The 25,343-nt window shown below is 43.7% G+C and overlaps 1 protein-coding gene across 29 annotated transcripts in view; it reads left to right on the forward strand.

Annotated features, from left to right (window-relative positions):
* Window positions 1-25,343, forward strand: part of UXS1 (UDP-glucuronate decarboxylase 1) — a 120,666-nt gene that overhangs the window by 60,965 nt on the left and 34,358 nt on the right. For 16 of the 29 annotated variants that reach the window (XM_036355340.1, XM_036355339.1, XM_036355342.1 and 13 more), the window contains 2 exons: window positions 14,799-14,859; window positions 22,784-22,964. In XM_036355340.1, the coding sequence (XP_036211233.1) occupies window positions 14,799-14,859; window positions 22,784-22,964 (242 nt within the window). Of the gene's footprint in view, window positions 1-6,321; window positions 6,377-14,565; window positions 14,700-14,798; window positions 14,860-22,574; window positions 22,635-22,764; window positions 22,965-25,343 lie in introns of those variants that run through there. The other 13 variants (XM_036355358.1, XM_036355355.1, XM_036355359.1 and 10 more) reach the window with 7 other exon arrangements.

Raw genomic sequence — 25,343 nt, forward strand, 5'->3', positions numbered from 1 at the left:
TGGATGTTGGTACGCTTGAAGCTGTCCCAGAGGCTCCTTACACTATCTTCGTATTTTCGGATTCTTTTTTCATTTTGCTTTTCCGGTTGGGTGTTTTTTGCTTCTTCGCATTTCAAATCTTTGACTTGATTCTTGTGCTCCTCTGGTCTGCTGTTGGGAATCTGTATAATAGTCTTTATTTCAGTCAGTGTATGCTTAATTTCTAGTTGGTTCTTTATCACAACATCGAGGGTCTCATTAGATTTCTTGAGGATCTCGCTATATTTATCGGCGGTCTCACCAGTCTTTTCGAGGGCCTTACTAAGTTTATCGGCGGCTTCTAGACAGTTCTTGAGTGCCGGGAGCCGGTCCATGCTTGCTGTTTCAAGGGACCTGGCATATATGGCATACTGTTCTTAATATGTTTGCTCACCTTCTTGGCACTATGTGTTTTAACCAAGGTCTCTGAGAAAGGTTGTTTCCCCAGGTAGGGATTTTCCCCTGAAGTCAGGGAGGGGATAAAACTCCTTAACTAAGTGCCAGGTGGGTAGTTAATCACTTTAACTACAAACAATCATGCTTAAACTACATAATCTTTACTCCCTGGAATGGAGATAAGAAACGCCCTAACCTTTGTAATAGAGATTGATAGGATTGAATCAACTGGTATAAATACAGTTGTAACAAGACAGCAAGAGACAGAACTTAGAACACAGAACTTAGAATACAGAGCTTGGAACACAGAACTAGAGACAGAAGAACTTCGCTGGAGAGAACATGGCAAAAGATCCTGGACTGAACCTGACTACAGAAATTGGCAAGAGAACCTGACTAGAACCTGGCAACTGAACCTGGCTGGAGAACCTAGCGAGAGAACATGGCTACTGAACCTGGCTGGAGAACCTAGAGATCCTGGCTGGAGATCCTAAGCAGAACCTCTCTGGAGATCCAGACCAGAACTTGGCTGGGGATCCTGGCTGGAGATCCTGGCTAGGCTGCTGATCAACTGAACACTGTCCCCGTGTCCTTCCTTCTTCGCCGACTCCGTCCACACCTTTGGGGACCCCTGGACCTGCTGGGGTTGGACCCCGGCATATGGTGCCCGAACAGGGACCCCTAGGTAAGCCCCACTCTCGGGATGGATAGGACTCCACCGTAGGAAGAGGGTGGATAGTCTTCGCCGACTCCGTCCACACCTTTGGGAACCCCTGGAACAGGATTCCCCTAGGTAAGCCCCCCCCCCATTGAGAACCCCCACACTCGGGACGGATAGGACTCCACCAGGGTACTCAGACCCCCCTATAGAGGATAAGTAGGGTAAGAAGGTGGATAGTACAGAACTTAGATTGAGAAGATGTGCCATACTTAGTCCAAAGAAAGAAGACTCTGTATTGATTCTTAGATTGAGAAGATGTGCCATACTGAGTCCAAAGAAGACTCTGTATTGGTCTTTTAACACATATGCTTGCTAGCAGAGGAATTAAGGTTACTCCCAGTCAGACAGAACGTTTTATACAAGAAGTATGTCCATGCTTTTCTGAGGAAGGAAAGGTAAATGTAAAGGCATGGGAGGAGGTAGGCCCAAGGAGCCTTATCCTTAACCCCACTGCAGCCTTTCCACCCCGGGAAAGTGCAGGATTGGCAAGCTCTCCCTGGGGTGATAGATCAGGACTCAGGTAATAGCGGAAAGCGCCAATCCTACTCTTAAAATGGATACAAGAGAGCATTTGGGGTTTTTTCTTTTTAATGCCTGCTTTTAAAAAAATAAAAAAGGGGGAATTTGCCGGGAGCCGGTCCATCCTTGCTGTTTCAAAGGACCTGGCATATATGGCATACTGTTCTTAATATGTTTGCTCACCTTCTTGGCACTATGTGTTTTAACCAAGGTCTCTGAGAAAGGTTGTTTCCCCAGGTAGGGATTTTCCCCTGAAGTTAGGGAGGGAATAAAACCTCTTAACTAGTGCCAGGTGGGTAATTAATCACTTTAACTATGAACAATCATGCTTAAGCTACATAATCTTTACTCCCTGGAATGGAGATAAGAAACGCCCTAACCTTTGTAATAGAGATTGATAGGATTGAATCAACTGGTATAAATACAGATGTAATAAGACAGCAAGACACAGAACTAAGAATACAGAATGAAGAGAGACAGAACCTAGGCACAGAACCTACACAGAACGTTCTCTAGAGACAGAAGAACTTCGCTGGAGAGAACATGGCAAAAGATCCTGGACAGAAACTGGCCTCAGAACCTAGAGACAGAACCTAGTGAGAGAACATGGCAAAAGATCCTGGACTGAACCTGACTACAGAAATTGGCAAGAGAACCTGACTAGAACCTGGTGACTGAACCTGGCTGGGGAACCTGGACAGAACCTGGCTGGAGAACCTAGCGAGGGAACATGGCTACAGAACCTGGCTGGAAAACCTGGGAACCTAGCAAGAGAACATGGACACAGAACCTGGCTGGAGATCCTAAGCAGAACTTCGCTGGAGATCCAGACCAGAACTTGGCTGGAGATCCTGGCTAGAGATCCTGGATAGGCTGCTGATCAACTGAACGCTGTCTTCGTGTCATTCCTTCTTCGCCAACTCCGTCCACACCTTTGGGGACCCCTGGACCTGCTGGGGTTGGACCCTGGCACTTGAGAGACCTTAAAAGTGTGGTTTTGAACTCTATAGCCTCCGTTTCTGTCAGTTGTGTCCTGTTTCTTTCTCTCCACATTTTTTTATGCTTTCTTGGTGCACCCCCTTGTGGTCTTTGTGCGCAGTCTTGTTGTAGTTCAGCCTTGATTGTTGTAGGTAACACTGGGTGGGATTTGACCTCCAGGCCAACTGGCTGTGAGCATCAGCTGTGTCTGCAGTGGGAGAACTTCTGTCCTCTAGGGAGGTGCTAATCTAGCCTTTGCCTAAGGCTATCCCGCAAATGCCTCTGTGCAAGGCTTGGGCAGGGCGGGTCCCAGGGGATCTACAGGGTGGGCGGAGCGAGCAGTTATGGCTGCTGTCAGTCCCATCCCCAGAGGCTCTGCCTCTCAGAGTCCCAGCAACCGCTGCAAACCTCAGGGAGAAAGCTGCCCTTGAGTTCCAACCGATGCCAGACAGTCCTGCTTCTCCTGTTTGAGTCTGGGTCCCCAGGGACTCACTGGGAACTGGAGCTCAGAGCCTGAGACTCCCTCTGGATTGAAACAGACAACCACGCCCTCAGCCGCCAGCCCGCTCCACATGCACCTCCACACCTTTGTATTTTCCACACTGCGCCTCCTCTGAGTCTCGGTATGCTTTTCTCTTTCCTTCTAGTTGTAGAATTTCCTCTTAGCCAGCCTTCCTGTGGTTCTGGGTGATGTCCGTTCCGTCTTTTAGTTGTATTTTTGAAGTGGTTGTGCAAGGCAGCAATCTCCGGTGTTTACCTATGCCGCCATTTTGGTTTCTTCCCCAAGTTCTGTCAGAAAAATTATTATTAAAAAGATTTTGGAATTTACTGTGGTAAGATTAGATAATGAAAATATATAGATTTCAAGTGTATAATTATATAATACTAGAGGCCCGGTGCATGAAATTCATGTACTGGGGGTGGGGTTCCCTCAGCCCAGCCTGCCCCTCTCACAGTCCAAGAGCCCTCAGTGGATGTCCTACTGACGGCCACAGTCTGGCAGCAGAGGCTCGGAGCAGGCATCCTGTGTGTGTGTGTGTGTGTGTGTGTGTGTGTCCCCACAGGGGGCCTGCCCCCAGCCACATTGGAGGCTCAGAGCAGGCGCTGTGTGTGTGTGTGTGTGTATCCCCGCTGGGGGCCTGCCTCCAGCCACACCGTGGAGGCTTGGAGCAGGCGCCACTCTTTGTTGATATCTCAGGCTCCTGGCCTCCACTGTGTATTGTACTCTCCCGTGCGCTGTGGCCAGGGTGGGGTGCTGCCTGCAGGCCGCGCTTTCCTGCTCTGGGATCGCCATGACGACCCAGGATCAGGCCCACCTGGGTGCTGCCTGCAGGCTGCACTTTCCTGCTAACCTAAGGCTGGATCACCACGGCGACCCGGGGGCAGGCCCTGCTGGGTGCTGCCTATGGGCGGCACTTTCCTGCTCTTGGATGGCCATGCGGTCCCGGCTGGCGGCGAGGCTTAGGTGGCACACAGGGGTACCAGCTAGAGGCAGAGCTTAGGTAGCCCAGGGCTTAGGCAGCACACAGGAATCCCAGCTGGGGGTGGGGCTTAGGCGGCACACGGGGTCCCGGCTGGGGGCAGGGCTTAGACGGCATACAGGAGTCCCAGCTGGGGCGGGGCTTAGGTGGCAAACGGGGGTCCCGGCTGGGGGTGGGGCTTAGGCGGTGTGATTGCACTGCCTAAGCCCTGCTGCCCAGGGCTGCACACAGGGCCTGGATGGTGGCTCGCACTGTCCCGCCCTGCCTGCAGTATGCAAATTAGCCGCCATCTTTGTTGGTGGCTAATTTGCATATCGCGCTGAGTCACCAATGGGAGGTGTAGCGAAGGTACGGTCAATTACCATCTTTGTCTATTATTAGATAGGATGTTATCTGTATATTATATTGTATGATCACTGCCCAGGTCAAATCTTCCAACACCATTTACCCTCCTCTATACCCTCTCCTATCTCCTCCCATAGCAATCCTTTATCTCTGGTAATCACAGTACTGTTGTCTGTGAGTATGAGTTTTGTTTTTGAAAAAAAATTTTTATTATCATTATTTTTTTTAGAGGTAGAAGATGGGAGAAAGAGAGAAACATTTATCAGTTGCTTTTCATATGCACTTGACTGGGAACAAACCCACAACTTGGGCATGTGCCCTGACTGGGAATCTAACTGTTGACCTTTTTGTGTATAGGAAGATGCTCAACCATGTGAGCCACACCGGCCAGAACTATAAGTTTTTATGTTGTTTTTTTGCCTGCTTAATCTCTGTACATATTTCACCTAGCTCCTCAACCCTCCTCATGTCTGACAGCTTACAGTCTATTCTCTATGAATCTGTTTCTATTTGGTGTGTTAGTTTATTTTGTTCATTAGATTCCACACATGAGTGAAATCATATGGTAGATGTCTTTCTCTGACTGGCTTATTTTGCTTAGTATAATAATCTCCAGGTCTGTCCATGCTGTCTTAAAGGGTAAGAGTTCCTCCTTTTTTGCAGCTCTTGATTTCATTGATATTTTATATTGCTATTTTAGACTCTTTTTTATTTCTGCTCTCATCTTTTTTATTTCTTCTTCTACTCATTTTGTGCTTTGTTTGTTGTTTTCCTAGTTCCTTGAAGTGTAAAGTTAGATTGTTCATTTGAGATTTTCTTTATTTCTTGAGGTAGGCCTGCAATGCTACGAATTTCCCTCTCAGGATTGCTTTCACATTGTCCGATTGATTTTGTGTTGTCTTTTTATTTTCATTTGTTTCAACGTATCTTTAGATTTCTTTTTTACCTCGTTGTTCACCCATTCTTGGTTTAGTAACATGTTAGTTAGCCTCCATGCCTTTGTGAGTTTTCAGTTTTTCATTGTGATTGATTTCTAGTTTCATACTCTTATGGTCAGAAAAGATGGCTGATATGATTTCAATATTCTTAAATTTACTGACACTTGTTTTGTGTCCTAACATGTGGTCTGTGCTAGAAAGGACATGTGTTCTTAGAAAAGAATGAATGTTATTCTGCTTTGGGGTATAATGCTCTGAAGATATCAATAAATCCATCTGATCTGTTGTGTCATTTAAAGCTGCCATTTCCTTGTTGATTTTCTGTCTGGAAGATCTCTCCATTGATGTCAGTGGGGGTGATAAAATCCCCTACAATAACTGTAATGTTGTCAATATCTTCTTTTATGTCCATCATGGTTGGCTTTACATATTTTGATGTTCCTACGTTGAGTATATAAATGTTTATATGGATTATATTCTCTTGTTGGATTGCTTCTTTTATCATTATACAATGTCCTCCTTTGTCTCTTACTATAGCCTTTGTTTAAAGTCTATTTTGTCAGCCCGGCCAGTGTGGCTCAGTTGGTTGAGCATTGTCCCATGTACCTGGAGGTTGCCGGTTTGATTCATGGTCAGGGCACAATCCTGGATTGCAGGTTCAATCACCAGTAGGCGGCATGCAGGAGGCAGCCAATTGATTTTTCTTTCTTATTGGTGTTGCTATTTCTCTGAAATCAATAAAACCATAATTAAAAAATAAAGTCTATTTTGTCACATAATTATCACTATCCCAGATATTTTTCCCCTTTCCATTTGCATGAAATATCTTTTTCCACCCCTGTGCTTTTAGTCTGTGCATTTCTTTCGTTCTCAAGTGGGTCTCTTTTAGACAGCATATATATGGGTTTTTTTCTTATCCTTTCAGCTATCCTATGCCTTTTGATTGAAGAATTTACACTATTTAAAGTGATTATTAATAGGTATGTATTTATTGCCATTTATTTAACTATGTTCCTTAGCTTTTTTGTTTGTTTTTTTTGCTTTTTGCTTTTTTCTCATTGTCTTTATTGGCCCTTTAACCGTTCTTATAATGCTAGGTTGATCTTAACAAACTCATTTAGATTTCATTTGTCTGGGAAGATCTTTAAGTCTTCTTCAATTTTAAATTACAGTTTTATTGGGTAAAGTAGTCTGTGTTGAAAGTCCTTCCTTTTCAGCACTGAATATTTCATCCCACTCCCTTCTGGCCTGAAATGTTTCTATTCAGAAATGAGCTAAAAGTATTATGGGAGCTCCTTTTTAGGTATCTAATTTTCATTGTGTTGCTAGTTTTCAGATTATTTCTTTGTTTTTAACCTTGCTATTTTAATTACAATGTATTTGGTGTGGGCCTCCTTGGGTTCTTCTTGTTTGGGATTGTGTGCGCTTCCTGGTCTTGTGTGTCTTTTTCCTTCACCAAGCTAGAGAAGTTTGTCATTATTTCTTCTAATAGGTTCTCAATTCTTTGCTCTCTCTTCTCCTTTCTCTACCACCATGATGTGAATGTTGATACACTTCATTTTGTCCCTAAGGTTCTTTAAACTATTTTCATTAAAAAAATTTTGTTGTTGTTGCTCTGATTGGGTAGCTTTTCTACCTTGTTTTTCAAATCACTGATTCATTTGTCCACTTCATTCAATTTTATGTTTATTCCTTCCAGTGTATTCTTCATTTCATATATTGTATTCTTCATTTCTGACTGGTTCTTTTTTATGGTTTCTATGTCCTCTTTGCATGTTGTTGTCATTCCTACTAAGTTCCTTGAAGGTCTCACTAAGCTCCTAGAACATCCTTATAACCATTTTTTTTATACTCTATCCTGATAAATTGCTTACCTAAATTTCATTTAGTCTTTTCCTGGGGATTTCTCCTGTTCTTTCATTTGTGGCATGCTTCTTTGTCTCCCCATTTGGGCTGCATCTTTGTATTTGTTTCTATATTTTAGTCTTTGGAGGGTGGCCTTAGTAGGTGTCCTGTGGTACTAGTGGTGCAGTTTCCTTGATCACCTGATCTGAGTGCTACAGGAATGTCCCTTGTGTGGGTTACGTGGGCTCTCCTGTTGCAAAAGAGTCTTGATTGTTATTGGCTTATTCATGTGTGGTGTCAGCCCTGTGTCTGGCTGACTGTGAAGATCAACCTCAACCACACTGTATGACCTGCTGTGCAGGTACTGGTTACATGCAGCAGAATTCACCTTAGAAGGGTCTGGTATCTGCAGAGATCTCCCCTTGGGTGTGTCACTTCTGAAGATAATTGGATCCTGGGCTGATGTCTGAAGCTGGCCACTGGGTGTTTTGGTTCTGGAGCCTCTTGGGAGGGACTGTGGTGAAGGCCAATGTCAGATGCTGCCTATGACTGGTTGTGGACAATGTTTTTGGAGCTACAAACGATTTAGTTTGTGGCTGCCTTTGCTTAACCTAAATGTGCATGGAAAGGATTAGTTTCACAACAAGGCTAGCTTTTATCAGCATCTGGCCTAGGAGTAGGTCAGCAAAAGACCTAAGGCATTCTGAGATCCACCTCCACCTGCCTCTGCCTGCCTTACGTATAACAGCGTGTGTGTGTGTGTGTGTGTGTGTGTGTGTGTGTGTGTGTGTATGTATGTGTCTTAACAGTCTTTCAAGTTGGCTAGGAAATTAAGTTTGAATTCATTCTAAATCTCTACACTTTTACCCCTCTCACATTTTGTTTTTGATGTTACATTTTACATCTTTATTTTGTGTATTACTTAACTGTTACAGTGCTGGTTATTTTTATGAATCTCTCAGTTGACCTCATATTAGCTTTATAATATACTATCTTCATAATATACTTTTATCAGAGATTTTTACTCTGTGTTCATGTTAGTGATTAGTGCCCTTTCTTTTCAGCTTAAAATTTGCATTTCTTGTAAGACCGGTTAGTTATGATGACCTTTAGCTTTTGTTTGTTTGGAACCCTGTCTCTCCAGTTCTGAATGGTAACGTTGCCAGGTAGTGTTTTCTTGATTAGAAGGGTATTTTTCCTCTCAGTGCTTTGAATTTATCATGTCATTCTCTTCTGGCCTACAAAGTTTTTGCTGAGAAATCTGCTAATAGTCTTATAGGAACTCCCTTACACTTAATACATTTTTTTTTCTCTTCCCGCTTTTAAGATTTTCCTAATGTCATCAACTTTAGACATTTTATATGTCCTTTTGGTCTGTTTGGGTTCATTTTGTTTCAAATTCCCTGACTTTCTGGATCTGGTTGTCTGTTTGCTTCTCAAGTTTGGGGAAGTTTTCAGCCATTATTTCTTCAAATAACTTTTCTGACCCTTTCTCTTTTCTCCTACAGGGACCCTTATAATATGAATGTTATTTCACTTGTTATTTTCTTATAGGTCCCTTAAGTCATCTTCCATTTTTAATTTTTTTTTCTTTTTGCTGCTCTTTTGTGATGAGGTCTACTGCTCTATCTTTCTAGATCACTGATTCTCTTTTTCCTGCTTCTTCTAATCTGCTATTGTACCCCCTACTGTATTTTTCAGTTTAGTATTTTATTCTTCAGCTCTATGACATCTGTTTGGTACTTATATTTTCTCTTTGTTGATGTTTGTGCTGTGTTCATAAATTTTTCTCCTGAGTTTGGTTAGCATCTTTATGATCATCACTTAAAAATCTAATCAGGTAAATTATTTACCTTTGTTTTATTATGTTTTCTTTTCTGGTGTTTTATTTGGAACACATTCCTTTGTTTCCTCGTTTGCTTAACTCTCTGTTTCTGTGTGTTAGGTGAAACAGCTATCTGTCTGCCAGTCCTGAAGGGTGGCCACAGGCAGGAGATGAACCTTATTGCTTAGCCTTTCCCTGACACTCAGTTGCCTCTTGAACCTGGTGATTGTCTAAGCATTCTGGTTTATTCTGGTTTATTCTTGGTCGGGGCTCGTTGAAGGGATGCCGAGACCTATGGTGTTGCAGAGAGTGGGATCTCAGTCAGCTCCTGCTTTCAGGCTGATTGGAGTCTAGACCAGCCGTGGGCAAACTACGGCCCATGGGCCGGATCCGGCCCGTTTAAAATGAATAAAACTAAAAAAAAAAAAAGACCGTACCCTTTTATGTAATGAAGTTTACTTTGAATTTATATTAGTTCACACAAACACTCCATCCATGCTTTTGTTCCGGCCCTCTTTGGTCCAGTTTAAGAACCCATTGTGGCCCTTCAGTCAAAAAGTTTGCCCACCCCTGGTCTAGACCCTCAGGTAGCAGCTTTTACAGTATGCAAACATACACAGTCCTGTGGGACAGCAGTGGCAAATCCTGCCGACTTCCAGACCCACGGGAGTTATGGGTTTTCTCCTTGGCAATAGATGCAAAAATTCAGGGCTCAGACAAGTGTTTGAGCTCTTTTTTGGCAGGTCCTGGCAAGCTGTAGCTAGTCCAGGGGAGAGCACAAAGATGGCTTCCCTTGGCCCATGTTCTGTGAGGAACCCTTCCTTAGCCCCGGGGTGAGTCATCCACCAAAAGCCTGCCACTCAGGCTGAAGCTGAGGACCAGTAAATAGGCCTTTTTCAAAGGAAGACTTGGGTGTTTCACTCTGCTGTCTGTGCTGTGCCGTGGAGGGGTCATAGTTTGCCAAGAACTGTCTCTAATTGTTTCAGATCCTCGGGGCCCAGAAACACAATTCATCCTGGCCACACGAGCCAGGTGCCTGGGGAGTTCCCTTGTGTGGGCTACTTGGGGCCACTTAACTTTGTTGGGGCTATCGGAGTGGTGCAGGCACCAGGCATGCCCATTGGCGTTAGCAGGTTAGAGGCAGAGTGCAAAAATGGTGCCCACCAACACTATAAAGGTAGAGGGAGAATGCAAAAGTGCCTCTCGCCAGCGCCTTTTCTTCACGGAGAGGAGAGAGCCCTAATTGTCTCCTGCACGAGCCTCGACCAGGGCCTGGAATCGAGCCTGCAACCCATATGCCCTTGACTGGAATTGAACCCGGGACCCTTTAGTCTGTGGCTGATGCTCTATCCACTGAGCCAAACCAACTTGGGCCGCACAAGCCCTTTAAGAGCGAATCTCTGTTACTTACATCCTGTGGCTCTCCTGGACACAAACCCTGTTGTGTTTCAAAGCCAAATGTTTTGGGGGCTCATATCTCCCAGGCAGAGTCCAAGGGTTGGGGTGCTTGATGTGGGGCATCAGGGAGAAACTCTGTATTTGTGAGCTCTCTCCTGGCCATGATTCACTATGCCTGGGTGGGCTTTTTAGTGAGACCGAGTATTCTGCTTCTGCTACCGTTTTATTCTTGTCCTGAAGGAGCTGTTCAGCTAGTTTTCAGAGCAAATTGTTCCATATGTAGCTGTAGTTTGTCATGTTCCATGTGTAGCTGGGAGGAGGAGGTAAGTTCATATCTTCCTATGCAGACTCTTTGTGCTTTTTAAACTGGAAGGAGAAGCACAAGTGTGAATATAATCTTAAGGAATTTACCAGTAACTTATGCTTCTTGGGCAGTCAGAATTACCTTTAAAATAGGTACAAAGGTTAAGAATTTTCCTGTTGGCCCTGCCTTACTGGTTATTATAAAACTAGAGGCCCGATGCACGAAATTCATGCAAGAGCAGGCCTTCTTTTCCCTGGCTGCCGGCACCGGCTTCCCTCTGGCACCCAGGACCTGGGCTTCGCTCTGGCCACGAGCAGGCACTGGGACCCAGGCTTCCCTCCGGCCCAGCTTCATCCATAAAAACATCCGGAATGATGTCCGGTCTAATTATCATATTACCCTTTTATTATTATAGATACATGGTTCTGTTCTTCAGGTTGGTGAGTAAGTCAAGTGACAGATGAGCCTGAGTTAATGTTTTGGTGATAAAGTCAAGCATGAGCCTGACTTAGTGGTGGAAATCATTGGAACTTGGTCTGGTTGTATTTTTCCTGGCTCTGTTTTAGGAATGCTCAAACCACCATCTCAACACTAGCTGGATAAGAATGTATCTGGAAATAATGTTGTCTTAGTGTGCTTGTCACTTTGAGTAAAGTAACCCCCAAGAAATACTTTTGAAAGGTCATGATTATATTTTTTTCAGGGAAAGAAATGGGACAGTGCTTTTCCAGAAGTACGAATACACAGCTCATGCGGGCCTTTCCTCTTCCTTACTTTGATTACATGCCACTTTAAAAATTCCATCTTCATATTGTTACATGGGGTTCGGGGCACAGAATCTCCCCCTTGTCGGTTCTTGCCCTACAAAGTTTGAAGAATAAACTCGCAGACTAAAAGGCTTCTTTAGTAAAAAATGTGGAAGTTTATTGGAAGCGTATACAAACTTTGCTTGGGCAATGGTCAGGGGATCCCCTGGGGAGGGGTCCCCAAATGGGAAAAAACTGCTCACTCTCTCTTATGGGGAAAAAAATATCAATCCTTTTTGAGCCTCTTTGTTGCTGGGTTTATAAAGGCTGCAGCTCTTTGTCTCTTCACGACCCTTTCTCATTGGACCCTTCCTTAGTGTATGACCCTTGTGCTTTTTAATTGGTCATTCTTATGCAGAGTAGCAGTTTCAAAGCCCAGAGCCCTGTGTGCCCCACTTTCCTCTCCCCCTTATCTTGCAACATCCCTCTCCCCTCTGAATGTATGCTTCCCTTGTAACATTCCTCCATCCTCTGCAAAAGCGAGATGAGCATTCTGGCATCTTGGCGCTATCTCCTTCCCGTCACTCATGCATTCCTCTCCCAGGGACCCCCCCTCCCCCTTCCCTAAAACTGCCTTTTTGTCTCTAAAATTTCTTTCAGTATTGTTAAATGTTCTTTGAGTAGATAGCAAATAATGATACTTTAAACTCTAAGAAAAACTTCTTTACTGGCTATCCCATTAAATAATAAGGTTGGAGTCTGAAATGGCATAAAGTAATTACTAAATAATTAATTTGGGGATGTAAGAAAATGTTTATTATTTAATTCACTAGAGGCCTGGTGCACAAAATTTGTGCACGGGAGGTAGGGGTCCCTCAGCCCAGCCTGCACCCTCTCCAATCCAGGATCCCTCTCGCAATCCAGAACCACTGGCTCCTAACCGCTCACCTGCCTGCCTGCCTGATACCCCTAACTGCTTCCCAGCCGGCTTGATGGCCCTAACTGCTCTCCCCTCCTGGCCTGTTCCTAACTGCTCTCCCCTCCTGGCCTGATCCCCCTAGCTGCCTAACTGCTCTCCCCTCCTGGCCTGATCCCCCTAGCTGCCTAACTGCTCTGCCCTGCCGGCCTGCTGAGAGCTCTCTGCCGCAGCTCTGCCCCCATCCTGATTGGTTGTTATATGATGGCATCCAGGACAATTTGCATATTCCTCTATTATTAGTATAGATACTTCATTCTGTTGGTGGGATTTGGGATTGGGTCTGGAGTGGTAGACATGAGAAGACAAGGGGAATTGTGGCAGGTGTGAGGGTAGCACACAAGCATTGCTGAGGTTGACTTTCCTGTCCTACACTTGTGTGACTGAGGAAGTATTTGCAGTAACAGAAAGTGTCGCTTCCCAGCGAAGGCAGCTATTGGCTCCCCCGCCTCCCAGCATAATTCCTCTGGCTGCAGGTGGAGCTGGCCCTGGTCCACACAGCAGCGCACTCACTATGGTGGGGTATGCTAAAGACAACCGCTCTCCTATTGTGGTGATCACTTCATGGGGCATATAAATGTCCAACTACTATGTTGTACACCTGAAAGTAATATAGTATTGTATGCCCAGTGTAATTGAAAAATAAATTAAGAAAGGAAAAAGATGGCCCCTGCCTATCAGAGCAGGAAGTGCTGAGATGCACAGAGCTAACCAGGGGGAGACTGAGTTTCTCACCATTCCCTCACACCTTCCCCCTGCCTGCCTCTGCTTTTGTAGTCTGCAAGGGGGACTTGACCTTTTGAGAATCTGGAAGCTCCTAATAGGAGAATGTCTAGATTGTAAAGGAAAGACCGCCTGCTCCACCCTCCAACCTAATGGGTCTTTCAGTGAGGAACACTTGCTTCAAGGCCCTCTTTCCAACGACCTGTCATATTCTGTTCTCTTCCGCAACGATTGATGCATTCGGTATCCCTGCTGAGATGTGGAGGGCATGAAGACAGTGCCCCTGGCCCAGCAACTCTCCAAATAAGATAGTAACAACAAAGCCTGTTTCTTGGAATTTGTGTAAATAAATTTGTTAAGGTTTGGCCGGTGGTGAGGCCTGTGAAAGAATTCACACTAAAAGAAGAGATGCAGAGAGGAAGTTTATTATTATACTTTCCACAAAGGGAAAGGCCCAACCAAGTATTGCTAATCAACACAGGGCAAGAAACAAGAGTGGCTTCCCCTTGTAATCCTTGACTGTTGGTAAGCGACAAGGAAGGGAGGAGGATTTTGGGTGAAGTTGAGTTTGTCTGTCTGTCAAGAGACAGTCCAGGCAGATGTCCTACTCCCCCCTGAGCCTGTAAAACATGCTTAGAGCAAAAGTTATGACAAGTTCAAAAAGGGCTTGTTCGAAGGGGTGGGAGGAAGGGAACTTTCTCCTAAGTAGAGACTACTTGGTAGGAATTATTCCTGAGTTGTAAAAAGAGTGGGGGGCAGGGTATGCAAGAATGTAGCCTTGAAAGTAGCTTATCTTGTCTTGCAGTTTGGACAGGAGCTAACAATCATGAGGTTTAATTACCAGGTGCTTCTCATACATTGTGGAAGGCCACAACAAACACAAAGAAAGGCCTTTTTAAAGAAAGGTTATTTCAAATCTGTACTTAGCAACTCTCATTTGACATCTTATATATGATTTATGCTAACCTGCTCCTGAAATATTAGTGTGGGTCAGGACCCATGGCCCCATGGCCCCATTACCTGGGCCACGAGGCATTGGAAGATAAGAGGAGACCTAGTAGTTTTCTGTAGTAGGCTCCAAAGAGACTGTGAGGGACAGAAAGTCTGATGCCTAGTAGTTTGCCCACCGAGTGGGTGCTGGAATTGTGAACCTGCCCGGGATCAGGAAAATCAGCTTTGCGGTCTTTTTTCACTCCCCTGAGGCTCATCTCCTACATTGGGTCTACACTTTATGCAGCTGCTTTCCTCCTTCCAGGCCTTGATACAGCATGGTGACAATGCTGCCACCTTCCTTCTTTAGTGTTTAGCTTTGGCTGCTGGTAGTCTACACATTCTTCAATTTTCCCTTCTAGGAGTAGAATCTCAAGGCATACTCTTAACTTGATTCGAAACTAGGAGCAGATTAGCTATTTCTTGAATTCAAATTAGCTACTGATTGCTTGGTTCCTGCCCCACTACTTGAAGTAGCAAGAGAAGAACAAAAATAGTAAGTTCTAAAATCTGGCCTTTGCTTTGGTAATAAGCAGAGAAAATACTCATGTGAGATGTCTGACTTTTTCTTCTTTAATCTCTTTGTATTATACAGCTTCACCCAGAAATACCCACCTGTAAAATTTTTATCCGAAAAGGATCGTAAAAGAATTTTGGTAAGTTAGCATATCTGATTAATATTTGTAGTATTAAGGAATTTGTTTTCTAAATTGAGTTTTAATTCACACACCATAAAATTCACCCTTAATGGGATATACAATTCAGTGGTTTACCATTCACAAAGTGTACTCACAAAGCTATAAACAGCACCGTGTTATAATTCTAGAATATTTTCATCACAACAAAAAGAAATTACTTCATGCTCATTAGCAGTCATTTTCCATACTTCTTCCCACCCCCCGACCCCCACCCCTAACTCCTGGCAACCACTAAAATCACTTTCTGTCTTTATGGCTTTTCCTGATTTGGACATTTCATATGAACAAAATGATGGAATATGTGGTCTTTAGTATCTAATTTCTTAAACTTAGAATAATTTTTCCAGGGTTCATCCATTCTGTAGCATGAATCAGTACTTCATTCCTGAACAATATTCCACTGTATGGATGTGCCACATTTTGTTTATTTATCAGTTGATGGCATTTGGGGTTTCTACTTTGAATAATGCTTCTTTGAACATAATGTGTACAAGTATTGGTGAGGACATAGGTTTTCAGTTCTTTTCAGTATGTACCTTTTCAGTATGGGTGGAATTGCTGGGTGTATCACTTTTTGAGGAAATGTGAAACTTTTCCAGAGTAGTGGTTTTTAAAACCTTTTCTGGTTCACAGACCATTTTAAGGGGGGGTGGCGGGGGGGGAGAGAGAGAGAAAGAGAAACATCGATGTGAGAGGGATACATTTGTTATGCCCAGATTTCAAGATCCCCAAAAAACCATGTCAGGGAGCCAGTCCGATGCAAAAGCAGAGGGTCTCTTATACAAGCTCGCTTGGTCCCCCCCTTGCCTCCATTACTGGGTGCAAGAGAGAGCCCCGAGTCCCAAGAGAACAAAGAATTTATAGGGCTTGGGGTCGAGGATTCGGGCAGGGTGCAGCTAGGGTCTGGTTACACAAAGACAGGGGGGGTGGCCAGCATACTTTTGGCCTTGGGCTAGTTTCCCCCGCTTTCCCATTGGCCGAGATAAGGGCAGGCTGAGTAACTGATACACCCTGCGGCTTTTTCTTGGAAAGAGGGGTTAAGGACATAGCCATCAGTCCTGCTCTGTCCTTTCAACATTAACTGGTTGCCGCCTGCATGTGCCCTGACCAGGGAGCTGAGAGCGAACCCAAACCCAGGTACATGTCCTTGACTGGGAATCAAGCTCTGAGACCCTTCAGTGCGAGGGGCTAGCACTATGACCACTGAGCAACACCAGCCAGGGCTCTTCAAGCATATTTGTGATGGTTGTTTTGAGGAACACAGGTAGTGTTTGTTGGCTGTGTGTCTTTCTGTACAGGTCACGTATTCCTGTTTCTTTGCAGAGCACATACTTTTGTATAAAATTGGACATTTTATGTAGTATATTGTAGCAAGTCTGGATACTGTTCCCCTCTCCCCGGGAGACTAGTTTTATTTTTGTTTGTTTAGTGACTTGGCTGGTCTGCTTTAGTGACATCTGTGTCCCCTGAATTGTGAAGCTCCGTGGATGCCCCTTGGAAAGCACAGACTTGGACATGGACACACTCACCCTGGGATGACAGTGGTTCTAGCAGAGCTCTTGCTAGTATTGACCATCTCGTTCCTGATGTCGCTGTTAAGCCGTCTGCCTTGTGTGGTGTCACACCAATTGTTAGGCCCCAGTAATTGCCAGTTGAGTGAACTGTTCTTTCAGTAATGCTTTGGGTTATAAACTGTTCCTCGTCTGGTCCATTAAATTCTCTGCAGAGGTGGATTTTGAGGCCAGTGTTTGAGGTTTGCTCTGACCGCAGGAGGGCTCTTAGATGTCTCTTCCTCTGGGTCTTCCTATTGAACCTGCTGGCTTGTGGTTTAGCTTGTCCTCATAGAGCTACCAGCCTCCTTTGTATTGCTTACCACCTCCCTCTCCACTGTTTTGAGAGCACCCTTATGCTTGAACTTCCCTATACTTTCTTTCACGTAAAGTTGATTTGGGGGGCAGCTTTGTAGCTCTCTATGTGTGTGACTGCCCCTGCCCCTGCCTCAGCCACTGCTCTGGAGCTGGGAGGGAATAGCACTGCTCTTTACAGTCCAGGAGCTGGGCAGGTGCAGAGGCCCCATCTTCTCGCCTCTTTGCTCATAGGAATCTCCACCTGTGAGCAAACAGGGACAAGGCCGCCAGTCTCATTGGTCACAGCCTCTGTGCCTGGGTGGAGCTGCTGCCCTGTGGGTGGAGGGAGGGAGCTCTTCACCACCTGGCTCGCTTGCCAGGAATTTAGCCTCTGTTGCTCACAGCTGGAGGAGATGAGAGGTGCTGGTGGCTGCCTTCCTGGTGAGATTCCATCTTTTGACTGGGAGCTCCATTTTTTTTTGGCCACGCCCACCACTCTCCCACTGTGAACTGTGAGTGTGGAAGGTTGAAAGGGGGAGCGAGCCATGGCATAAGTGTCACAGACTCTTACTGAATTTTAATACATTTTCTTGCATAAATGTTTCTTCACTGGTTGTATACGCTTGTGATAATTTCTAGAGACTTTAAATAGTTGTTTTTCAAATCCTTATCCGAGGATATGTTTATTGACTTTTTTAGAGAAAGGAAGGGGGAGAGAGAGAAAAATCAATGTGGGAGAGAAACATTGATTGGTTGGTCGCCTCTCTTATGTGCCCCAACCAGAGAATAAACCCAAAACTAGGTAAGTGCCTTGACTGGGACTCAAACCCATGACCTTTTAGTGCATGGGACTGTGCTCCAACCAAATGAGCCACCTGACCAGGGCTAATGGTTGTTCGTTTTTCAATTAATTTTCACCAGTTATGGTTGTTTTGTGGGGGAACAGGTCTACAGAGCACCTCACACTACCATTATGGAAAAATGTCTTGTCTGTGACCTTAATATAAAGGGTTAGTACACAAGGTGGTTTCTTATTTTTCCACCCATCATCTAGGCCAGTGATGGCGAACCTTTTGAGCTCGGCGTGTCAGCATTTTGAAAAACCCTAACTTAACTCTGGTGCCCTGTCACATATAGAAATTTTTTGATATTTGCAACCATAGTAAAACAAATATTTATATTTTTGATATTTATTTTATATATTTAAATGCCATTTAACAAAGAAAAATCAACCAGAAAAATGAGTTCACATGTCACCTCTGACACGCGTGTCATAGGTTCGCCATCACTGATCTAGGTTGTAGGAGTATGTACCCCAAACACCAAAGTCACACTCCTGAATCAATATTAATTCTGTTTCCCCCACATAAATAGTTACAGAAGGTCTTTTGCCTTTAGATGGCTTACATAAATCTCACCCTGAGCAGATCTAAAGTCTATTTACTTATACACCCATCATCACATCAAAAATGTTTATGCATTTAAGTTCGAATTGAGGACTATATCAGCGTCTTCAGCTGCAGAGGAAAGATAATTCTATTCTTTTTGTGTCACTGTGGTCAGAAAGTATGGTGCTCTGCACTAATTTATGATCCTGCACAGTCTTCAAAGGTTATTATTACTGTTTCCCTGTGGGATGCTCTGCCTGGCGTTGCTGAGTATTACTGGATTTATTTCACTCTACGCATAACCACAATAAGTGGACTCAGTGTTTTCATTCATCTGCCACCTCATAGGTCAAGTCACTTTGGTGCCTGAGTCTGGCATACTGTTGTGAAATTTAAAAGCCTTGTCAGTAATTGTTGAAGCCACAGAACAAAGACAGGGTTTTGTTGGAGAAGTTTTTGCTGGTTTACCAAGCAGCATGACTTTGAATGCTGACCTTGAACTAGATCACTTTAGTTGCCAGTTAATTCCCGAAAGAGTAAGAACTATAAGCACATATAGATGAGCTCATAAACTGCAGAGCCATGCCAAGCTGTGTAAGAGGTCTATATCTCTTCTTCCCACTGTCTCCTGGCTATTAGGTTAGCTCCTTGTTATTCAGGGGTACGCCTGGGCTTGGTGATCAGTCTTCCTGAGCGAGCTTCCTCAGAGGTATGCTTCCGCCAGCTTTGTTTCTATTTTAAATGCTTGCTTAATGGGCTGAACTTCATTAGGAAAGCCATTATAACCATCCAGCTATGTCACATAAATCTTTTAGCATTTTAGATAGAAAGGCTTTGTTCAAGAAAAACAGTTCAAGTCCTTTTTAAACAACACTAAGGTGCTTCCAGCAGTTTTATGTTCTTCCTAAAACTAGGGAAGTGTTGGAGGTGATCGTGTATAATTTAATACACGATCTGCATTTCTGAGGTAGAGTTAGCATGGCACAGAACATCTTATTTAACAACAGTTGCACATAGATATAGTTACAGTAGAAGTTGTTACATTTCCTTTAAAAAGGTGTAATTTTTCTCATTTAAAAACTGTGGAAAACATGAGAAATACAATCAAATAAAGGTAAAGTAAAATGAATTCTCACCTAATGGTGAATTGCCGGGAGCCGGTCCATCTTTGCTGTTTCAAGGGACCTGGCATATATGGCATACTGTTCTTAAAATGTTTGCTAACCTTCTTGGCACTATGTGTTTTAACCAAGGTCTCCTCTCTGAGAAAGGTTGTTTCCCCAGGTAGGGATTTTTCCCTGAAGTCAGGGAGGGGATAAAACTCCTTAACTAAGTGCCAGGCGGGTAGTTAATCACTTTAACTATAAACAATCACGCTTAAGCTACATAATCTTTACTCCCTGGAATGGAGATGAGATAAACGCCTTAACCTTTGTAATAGAGATTGATAGGATTGAATCAACTGGTATAAATACAGATGTAATAAGACAGCAGAACACAGAACTAAGAAGACAGAACCAGGAGGCATAGAACCTACACAGAACATTCTCTAGAGACAGAAGAACTTCGCTGGAGAGAACATGGCAAAAGATACTGGACAGAAACTGGCCTCAGAACCTAGAGACAGAACCTAGCGAGAGAACATGGCAAAAGATCCTGGACTGAACCTGACTACAGAAATTGGCAAGAGAACCTGACTAGAACCTGGTGACTGAACCTGGCTGGAGAACCTGGACAGAACCTGGCTGGAGAACCTAGCGAGGGAACTTGGCTACAGAACCTGGCTGGAGAACCTGGAGAACCTGGCTGGAGAACCTAGCAAGACAACATGGACACAGAACCTGGCTGGAGATCCTAAGCAGAACTTCGCTGGAGATCCAGACCAGAACTTGGCTGGAGATCCTGGCTGGAGATCCTGGCTAGGCTGCTGATCAACTGAACACTGTCTCCGTGTCCTTCCTTCTTCGCTGACTCCATCTACACCTTTGGGAACCCCTGGACCTGCTGGGGTTGGACCCCGGCAGTGAATCAATTTGAAGTTTAGTTATTTTTTCAGAAAATTCTCTGTAAAAATCTATACAGCACACTATAGGAGTGCTAAAGCTAAAACACAAACTGGACAGATGAACAGGTAGTGGGGAGTACATGGAATTAAGACTGTGGGCTTATATATCACTGGAGGCCCGGTGCACGAAATTTGTGCAGGGGGCGGGGTCGGGGATAGGGGGGAGTCCCTCGGCCCGGCCTGCACCCTCTCGCAATCTGGGACCGCTGGCTCCTAACTGCTTGCCTGCCTGATCATCTCTAACCACTCTGCCTGCCTGCCTCATCACCCCTAACCACTCGCCTGCCTGCCTGATAACCTCTAACCACTCTGCCTGCCTGCCTGATAGCCCCTAACTAATTGCCTCCCTGCCTGATCTTCCCTAACCACCTCTGCCTTGGCCCCTGCTGCAGCAGCTTTGTCCGGAAGGTCGTTTAGCTGTCTGGTCTAATTAGCATATTACACTTTTATTACTATAGATTATTAGTGATCGTGGATCTTGGTCAAAACCTCAGTTCCTCTGGATCCACCTCTAAACAGAGGGACTTAGAAAATGGTGCTCTCAGTAAAGAATGAGTATAGCTGATGGAAAGCTGTTGGAGTACCAGGATTTTCCAGCCCTTCATACTCTAACCCATATTGGTGTTTCCATCAGAGCACATGTCAGTACCTAATCAGAGGTTGACACACGGTTCTTCTTAAGGCAGGCAGTACCCCTCCTGCTCTACCTTTTCCACCCAGAACAGCCAATTCTTATCTGTGATAAACCTGGACATGTGTCATATTTTATTTGAACAGGACTTCATGGCAAACTAACTGTTCTAAAACTATAGACCTAGGTCTTTTTGTACTTTTTATTTTAGGTAAAAATAATTTTTTTCCCCTTACTGTAAATTTTTTTCACTTTGGAAGGAGGGCATGAGATGGATGGAAGTTTTGATGGAGAGAAGGAGGAATGGGAAAGTAGGACAGGGAACAGTCCCATCATACGTCTGTTTTCAAGTTTATTTTTTTCACTGCCACCTCCCAGGAATGCAATATGCTGTGTCTAGCCCTTCAGTTACACCACTTCATTTGAATAAAGTCTTTTTATTAGTTAAAAAAATTTTAAATGTAACTTTTCCATTGTTATGGTGTAAGTTTTAGAACAGTTGTTGCTGCTCTCCCATCCCCTACAGGCCCTCACAGGCACACCATCTCTCTGTTTGCCTTCCTGCTCAGACAGTACTGGCCAGTGGAACTTGTGCGTTTAGAGCTTTGGTCTGCAAACAGCATCTATTGTTCATTAATTTGTTCTTATGAACCATTTGAAAGATACTAATTTTTCATGGGGTTCTTGAGTCCATTTTAAATATCACTTTTTTTTTTTTTTTTTGCTAGTTCCCAGATCTCTGCATTTTGCTAATCACTTAAAAGAAGAAGTAATTCTAAAACTTGGCAGGAGTCATATTAGAACTATATAAGTGATGTTCAGCATCCCATTCATTATAAAACAAGAACCTTTTTTTGTGTTTTTTAAATCAAGATATATTTGACATACAACATTGTGTAAATTTAAGGTGTACAATATATTGACTTCACACATTTATATTGCGTTATGGCTGCCATTGTAGCATTAACTTAGACCTCTATCTTGTCACACAGTTGTCATTTCTTCTAGTGTTGGGAACAAATTAAGATATGGTCTCTTGCTAGCTTAGTGTTTATATGACAGTTCTATTGTTTATAATCCCAGGACTTACTTACCTAATAGTTGCAAGTTTGTACCCTAAACTCGCCTGCCTGCCTGATAACCTCTAACCACTCTGCCTGCCTGCCTGATAGCCCCTAATTAATTGTCTCCCTCCCTGATCTTCCCTAACCACCTCTGCCTTGGCCCCCGCTGCGGCAGCTTTGTCCGGAAGGTCATTTAGCTGTCTGGTCTAATTAGCATATTACACTTTTATTGTTATAGATTATTAGTGATCGTGGATCTTGGTCAAAACCTCAGTTCCAAAACCTGAATTTGTAATTGTCCAAACTTACATCCTAAACCACTAAACCACATCTCCTGTCCTCCCCTCCCTGGTAGCCACCACTGTGCTTTGACCTTTACATTCCAAGCAGAGTAAAAGCAGTGTTGGTCTTTCTCTGCCTGGCTCACTCAGCAGGACGCCCTCCAGGTGCACCCATGGCTCCACGAGGCCAGGACTTCCCTTCCCTTGGGCTGGATATTCTACTGCACGTACATCACACCACGGGCATCTTTGTGTGTTCCTCCACCCACTGAAACTTAGGTCTACATCTAGGCTGTCTGGAATAATGCTTCCCTTTTAAGAATGTAAAATTTTCTGTCAAAGATGACATTTTGAAGCTTGTAATTACTGCTTTTCTGACTTATTTGCTGGGTGGTAGTTGCAGTTTTCACTGTTTGGGAGCTGACTGATGGTGTGACTTCTTGCCCTGGAGTGAGCAGTAAGTATGCTACTGTAAAGCCTGTGCCACCCTCCTTTCTCCCCTGGTTCTGAGGACGTCTCAGTTGTGGCTGCCCCAGAAATACGTCTTCTTGACGTTAATTGTCCCCGTTCTCTTGTGCTTTCTCTGGGATGTCCCACACGCTGCAGATAACTGGAGGAGCGGGCTTCGTGGGCTCCCATCTCACCGACAAGCTCATGATGGACGGCCATGAAGTGACTGTGGTGGACAACTTCTTCACTGGCAGGAAGAGAAACGTGGAGCACTGGATCGGCCACGAGAACTTCGAGCTGATCAACCACGATGTGGTGGAGCCCCTCTACATTGAAGGTGAGTGCCACCGTGCCCTGTTGTCATCAGAGCCTGGCGGGTGTGCTGTCCGACTCCGCCCCGTCCGGTTTGTGTTGCATTTTGTGCTTGATTGGTCGTCCCATGCACAAGACACCAGTCTAGTTCCTGTGATAAAGAATGGTTATGACAGAGCAAGTCTGTCAGGTCTGACTTCACTTTTACACAGTCCCCCGGTTTTGAACTTCATGGCCTATACAAGTGGGGCTTGTGTCATACACATCTGTCCCTATTGTCTAACAGGTCTGATGCCTACCCACCCATGAGAACTTACTTCTAGCTTTCCATGGGAAGGTAGATGACCTAGAATGCTGAATTCATAATGAAATTTCACATATAAAAGTCTAAAGCTGACTGATAATTTGGACACTTCTAGGAATTATGGTGTGGGAGCTACAGTGGGTTGGATGGTGACCTCCCCAAAAGATATATTCACATTTCTTATTTTTTTTATCCTCACCCAAGGATATGTTCTTATTGATTTTTAGAGACAGAGGAAGGGAGGGAGGGACGGTGGGTGAAAGAGAGAAAAACATAGATATGAGAAGGAACATCGATTGGTTGCTTCCAGCACTCCCCCTGACCAGGAGTCAAATCTGCATACCTTTTTGGCGAAAGTAGGTTAATAATAATAATAGTAAATAAATAAGACAATAAAAAATAATAATACAAGAATAATATTTTTTTTCATACTTACTCACCCCTGAATGTGGAAAAAGAATTGTGCTATGGCCTGCCCGAAGTTCCAGGGCTGTTAAGCAACTGAGCCAGAATCCAGTCTTGGGTTGACTCCAAAGCTTGTAAAGATATGCTCCTTCTCCTGCATGCATAGTGTAGCCTTCTGCTTTTCCCATATCAAATCCCAAGCATTTTCCCATGTTGGTAGAAAGTATCTTGAGCCATTTTAATTGCTCAACAGTGTTATTATATGGCTATACCATGGTTTATTTGTAATTGTATCCTTATTTTAATTTCTCCAGGGTTTTATAAATATGTGTCTGAATTTTATTTCCTCAATAAAGAATCTATATATGAACTGTGCCGAATACTAATGTCTTCTTTGTCATTTGGTAATGTCCATTTCACTAATACATTAGTAATAGCATTATCTTAAAAAAAATATTAACAAAAATAATTTGATAGAAAAATCCATGGCTTGATGTACATTTTTTTTGGTTACTAAAAAGATTAGACTTTCTTACATGTTAATTCATACAAGAAATCTAAATCTCTTTTGCCGTTTTTAAAAATTTTGCTTTTAGTTTGACACTGTCTTGCACTAGAGATTGAGGCATAGCAGATCTACCTAACACATAGTTACAAACCCAAACAGGCACCCAAAATGAAAGAACAAAAGAATTCTCTTGAAGAAGGGATAAATAAGATGGAGATGAGAAATTTATATTATATAGAGTCAGAATAATAATGGTAAAGATGCTCAACAGCATGAGAGAATATATAGTAACTATGAAAACAGAAATACAGAATGACATAGCACAAATAAAGAACATATTGGAAGGAATACACAGCAGATTAGGAGAAGATGAGGATTGGATCAGTGAATTGGAAGACAGGGTAGAAAAAAAATCACTCAAATCAGAGAACCAAAAAAAAAACCCACAAAAAAACACAGGAGGACCACTTAAGGGAGCCGTGGGACAACATGGAACGTAACAATAGACGAATAGCAGGTGTTCTGGAAGAGGCAGAAAGGGAGGAAGGGATAGAGAATGTGTTTGAAGACATAATGGCAGAAAACTTCCCTAACCTGGTGAAGGAAAGAGTCACACAAGTTCAGGAGATGGAGAGAGTCCCAAGCAAGAAGAACCCAAACAGGCCCACACCCAGACATATCACAATTAAAATGCCAAACATTAAAGACAAAGAGAGAATCTTAAAGGCAACAAGAGAAAAACAAACTGTTACCTGCAAAGGAGCTCTCATAAATCCGTCATCTGATTTGTCATCAGAAATTCTACATGCCAGAAGGGAGTGGCATGAAGTACTAATCCAGCAAAGCTATCAATCAAAGTAAATGTTGATATAAAGAGCTTCCCATACAAAAAGAAAATGGCTAAAGGAGTTCATCACCGCCAAGCAAGCATTACAAGAAATGCTGAAGAGACTGCTGTAATAAGAAGGAGAGAGAGAAACCTAGCCATACAAAATTAAAATGGCAATAAATAAGTACCTATCAATAATAACCTTAAATGTATATGGATTGAATGCTCCAATAAAAAGGCATAGGATAGCTGAATGGTTATGAAAACATGACCCAACTATATGCTGTCTACAAGAGACCCACCTCAGAACAAAAGACACACACAGGATGAGAGTGAAGGGTAATGAAAACAAATTTTC

The sequence above is a fragment of the Myotis myotis genome, unplaced genomic scaffold, assembly GCF_014108235.1.
Source record: "Myotis myotis isolate mMyoMyo1 unplaced genomic scaffold, mMyoMyo1.p scaffold_m19_p_22, whole genome shotgun sequence".
Lineage (NCBI taxonomy): Eukaryota > Metazoa > Chordata > Mammalia > Chiroptera > Vespertilionidae > Myotis > Myotis myotis.